Genomic DNA, 5,000 nt, shown 5'->3' with positions numbered 1-5,000 from the left:
TCTTTTTTCTTTCTTCATATCAGCAAAATTACAATAGAACGGACCGACACATTGGGAAAGATTTGGAAATGTGGCAGCCGTAAATAAACTAGCAAGTAGTTCACCTGGTTTCTGTGGCAATGTCGAAATCTCCAAATTCGAATCAAACTTTAATTAGCTCTTCAGAATATAGCTTAAAGTGTACCATCAAAGAGTGTGGAAATTAGATTAAGCGTGTAGTCAATCTCCAACCAAGTGGCACCGAAACAGTTTCACATACCCCTGCCTCCTCAATTACACAATTACCATCAACAAGACTCAATATGATTGGTTGTTGGGTTAGTATAGTAAACACGGGGTATGATGATGAGATGGGTTTCGCCCAATAAGAGAGGCCCTTTAAAAATGAAGTGGTAGGTGTATCCGTCCACGGACAGGACCACCTCCAACACTGCTGCTACTCTCTGCATACCGTACACAGCATGTTCATTACCCTATAGAGCACAATGGGGAAATACAACAATCACAAATGGGAAGGGTAGCTTTAGTCTGTGATGTCATTGTCTTGTAGCGACAATGACATCAAGAACGAGAGACTCGTCTTAAATTTGAATTCAAACAGTCAATGACTATGTATTCAAAATATATTTGGAGGAATTTGGGATGGGATGTCGTATGATTTTTATGTGTTAGTACATCACAATCTCCTATTTATAACTGCTTAAAATGTTACTACTCGCTTGTTTGGCTACCAAGTAAAAAATCAAGTCTTTTTTTTCCCTGTACAAGCTCTTGGTCTAACACATTTTGTATTTTAATCGGGGCGATTTGTATCCCTTTTGATAAATACAAAAACAAAACATCAAAACTGAGTATCACTATTCTGTAACAGTTTCATGTTTTGAATACACACTTGGCACCACACATTTGATTTAAAGAGGATGAAACAACAACAATGTCTAGTTATCCAACAAATAAAACTTAAAAAATAAAGCCAAACCAGGAACCTTTCTTTTTACCGCAGATTCACACAATATACCTTTTAAACCCCAAAAGACGATGTAGGAATGCCTGTGGGACAGGGTCATAGAGCGTCTATATCAGTTTAATGAGTGTTCAGATGATGTTAAGATGAAGGCTGTAATGTACCAGTGGGATGGTGAACAGAAAACAACAGCAGCGTTTTAATTAGGAAGAGGAAATCAATACCTCTGGCAGCGTAGCGCCTTCCACCGAGGTCTCGTGTGGATATGACACATCGTGAGAAGGCAAAGCTACAGCACTAGCAAACACACTCCTTCACGGTGACCGTACGCTGTGTTTCTCTGCTACAGACGCCACGCCGACCGATAGAGACGTCGTGTGAAATTGCATTGATGAATCTGCCCTGTGCAGCCTCCTCCGAGAGGGCTACGGCAGCCGCAAACACACCCATCACACACTCCGCCTGGCAGACGGTTTAAATGGAAACTCTTGATCTAGTCAGCCCATAAGTCAAGCACGGCCATTCCCCTCCCCGCCCGGGCTTCTGCTCCGATTATAGGCAGAGGTTGTTGTGTGAACACACTTGCCAGGGGAGTTATGGTAATATTGAGACATATCACGTTATGGTAAAAGGGTTACTCATGCCATAAGCAATAGGGCAAGGGAGGGAGGGAGGAAGGGAGGGAGGGAGGGAGGGAGGGAGGGGTTGTGCAGACTGGAAGACTTGCGAAGACAGCCGCCATGTTGTCTCCATACCCCCTGTGTGTGTGTGTTCTACTGGCTAGTCTCCTCTCGGGGTGTGGGGCTGTTTCACATGCATCTGATTACTGATCTCACAAGGAAGGGACACGCATGCTCTAGGCACTCTCCATACAAATGGGAATAAATATGCGGTAAATGAAAGTGGATATAGGAATATTGCTCTGAAATGGTTCCATTGCAAGGAGCACAATGCACAGAGCTTTATTTGTCATCTTCTTAGGTTGACCGAATTCATGTTGTTTCTCTCATATGGGCAATCTTCTTTTCTTTTCTTTTTTCCCCCCCATATGACTGTCATTGAGTAATTGTGAAGTCAGGGCAGGTTATGCAGCGCTGAGTAGAAAAGTGTCAGTAATAGAACTGAAAAGCACTTAGCAATGACCCTGAGTTGTTCCTCGAAGAACCAGGGCCTTTCACAGAACGCCTTCGAAATATCAGGAGCATATATATTCAATTCAAAATAAAACCATGTCGATCCATCTTAAAGTGTCAGTTCAATAGAACATTTGAACCCCCATGAGAACCGCCACTAAGCTAATGGCTCTCCATGCTAATGCTAGCGTCTCGACTGGCTCCTGTGGTCTACTTGTAGCAGAAAGATGTCTCTAGCACTGGCTAGTATGATCCTTCAGATACATTTCCTTCCACATGAAGAGTGGGCAAAACCTCAAACACCATTCTCAGTACCCTTAGGCTTCAGACATCTGAGGACAAAACATCAACCAATAAATAATCTCTTCCATGATAGCGCCGCACAGAGAAGTCATCATTTAACATAGACTGAAGATCAGTGATGCACACGTGTACAGGACGCAGCTCCATGGTCTACATACGTGAGATATGTACGTAATGTTAAAATCATCTGGGTTTCTGTTTTTTTACGCCCCCAGAAAACATGTCACATAAAAAAAGGTTCCACTAAAGGTACCATTAAATGCAGGATGAAAAAAAAAAAGGGTGAGAAAGCATAATTAGATGTATGTGGTTAGTAAAAACACCTGGCGGAGAAGCATACAATATAGTGCAGTCCTTGCTGGCGGAATGTTTATCCTCTACAACACTACACATCCAATCTGAATTTGACCAAGAGGAGGAACAGTGGGGCAGAGTTTTTAGTTGGGTTGGGTGTTGGCTGGGCAGATATATTGTGTTGTGAACCTAGCAGGATATTTGAGCGATCGGGTACGATAAGTGTCCATTCCAAAAACTGCAACAAAAAACCCCCCCAACCCCTTCAGAAATCAAAGATTAAAACAACCCAAGCTTTAGACAAGTCATGTACGAGTAAAGCCGTGAGGAAAAATGGTGAATAAATATGTAAGGCGTCAGACCAGCAGCATGACTTTTGAATGTCCTGTGTGATGTGTACTGTTCTGGTTTCATCCCCTCAGTTCCGCGTGTTCTCTCTAGGCCTTTTGTTTTTTCTTCAGGACCTGGCAGTGTGTGTGTGTGTGTGTGTGTGTGTATGTATGTGTGTGTGTCACGCTGGGTGGGGTCCATCCCTCCTTAGACGACGTCCTCCGAGCCTCCCCCCCCCGGCCTCTTTGGCTCTGCTCTGCTGTCTTGTGGTCTAGGCGCGGGCGATCATCGGGCTTGGGGATTTGCGTTGTGCCGTGAGCGAGACCTTTCCAGGACTGCGCGGCGGTTGTCTGGGGAAACGATAGAAGGAGGGAGAAAGACGAAGAAGGGAGGGAGGGAGGAAGAGAACAAGAGAGTGTTGTGTTAGATTCGTCCACAGTAGCAAAGCACAAACAAAAAATGTAAACGATAGGGATGAGGGAGGGAGGGAGGGAGGGGGGACGACAACAGCAGAAGCCATTGTGTGTGTGGGAGAGGGTCCTGGAGTGGCGGTGCTTGTGTCTGGTGTCATAGTAACTCCACTGAGCTGATCCAGGGTCCCTCTCCAGAGCTAACACCCATTCTGACATCAGAGGCAGCGTATGCTAAGAGGCTATTCTTAATACAGACACACACACACACACACACACACACACACACACACACCACACACACAGAAACAAGTGCACACACGCTCACACAGACGGACGCACGCACGCACACACACAGAACAAGGGAAAACAAGAGAGAAGGGCAATAAGGAGTAGGCAAACACAGAAAAACAACACGACAAACAAACACACACACAAACACACAGATCTAGAGGAAAGAAAGGGAGTGTGAGAGAGAGAGAGAGAGAGAGAGAGAGGGAGTAGGAGAAGTAGGAGTGTTTTGACAGTGTGAGTGAGGTGAGGGGAGACGCAGTGTTGAGATTCCTATTAGGACTCCCTCAGTTGGGGGAGAGTTCACCAATAACCAAGGAGCTGAACCGCTGATCCTTATCGCTGCGGCGACACAACAAACAAAGCTGGCCGTAATTGCGAGGCTAGCGAAGTACAACTCGGCCCATTCCACTATCACAACACACAAACACACAAACACACATCCACCCCCCCCGCCCCCCCTTCGCACCCCAGCCGTCCAAACATGGCTGCCCATGGCATCGGCCCCTACAGCCAGGTGGCAGGTGGGGTGGGCAGGACCAGCCATGGCCCAGGCAGGCACACGGGCACACCCACGCGCGACTCCCCCTGGCGTGTTCCGAGGCCTGGAGCTGCCACGGTGCCCATTGCTCAGTGCCAGCTGCGGGGTGCCAGACGCGGTGGGGTGTTGCCAGGCAGGCGTAGCGTCTAGTCCCGGGCTGGCCGTTGTTTAACGGTTGCCAGCTCCATCCATCACGTCAGGTAATGAGCTGAGAGTGACGGTGATGTGACGGCCGGCCGGGAAACACGCGTGTGTGCCGAGCGCTTGGCCACCAGCAGTCCCTTCACGCCGGCGGTGAGGAACACAGACACACACACACACACACACACACACACACACACACACACACACACACACGCCTCAGACAAGAGGGGACATGCAGATGGCACACAGGAGGAGTGGGTGGGGGGGAGGCACAGAAGAAATATGAAAGAAATAGGAAAATAAAGGTAGAAACTGGGAGGAATGAGAGAGAGAGAGAGAGAGAGGAATAGCCAGAGCGAGGCAGAGGTAGAGAGGGCATTTTCCTGTTGCGTTCCATCAGTGAGAGATGGGACAAGTGATCTCTGAACTTGGCTTGCTTCCTCTCCCTAAAAACCCTGTGGCTCTCAGTGATCACGCCCTGCTTTATCCATTTCATCTTCACAATGCTTCCCTGGGATTCAGTGCCTAAGGGAACACTCATCCAGAGCACTCACTCCTCCAGAGCAACAACAGCATCAAAATAGAAAAAT

The 5,000-nt window shown here is 47.3% G+C and overlaps 1 protein-coding gene across 1 annotated transcript in view; it reads right to left on the bottom strand.

Moving 5' to 3' along the window:
- Window positions 1-3,274: 3,274 nt before the first annotated feature.
- Window positions 3,275-5,000, bottom strand: part of diaph2 (diaphanous-related formin 2) — a gene marked incomplete at its 5' end in the record, with an annotated part of 433,487 nt that continues 431,761 nt past the window's right edge. The window contains one exon of the mRNA XM_080525622.1: window positions 3,275-3,374. Coding sequence (XP_080381748.1) covers window positions 3,310-3,374 — 65 coding nt within the window. The 3' untranslated portion in view covers window positions 3,275-3,309. The remainder of the gene's footprint in view (window positions 3,375-5,000) is intronic.

Source organism: Nansenia antarctica, assembly GCF_963989245.1.
Source record: "Nansenia antarctica genome assembly, chromosome: 3".
NCBI lineage: Eukaryota > Metazoa > Chordata > Actinopteri > Argentiniformes > Microstomatidae > Nansenia > Nansenia antarctica.
Note: the sequence above shows the minus strand (reverse complement) of the source record. Positions and strands in the feature narration are given on the sequence as shown.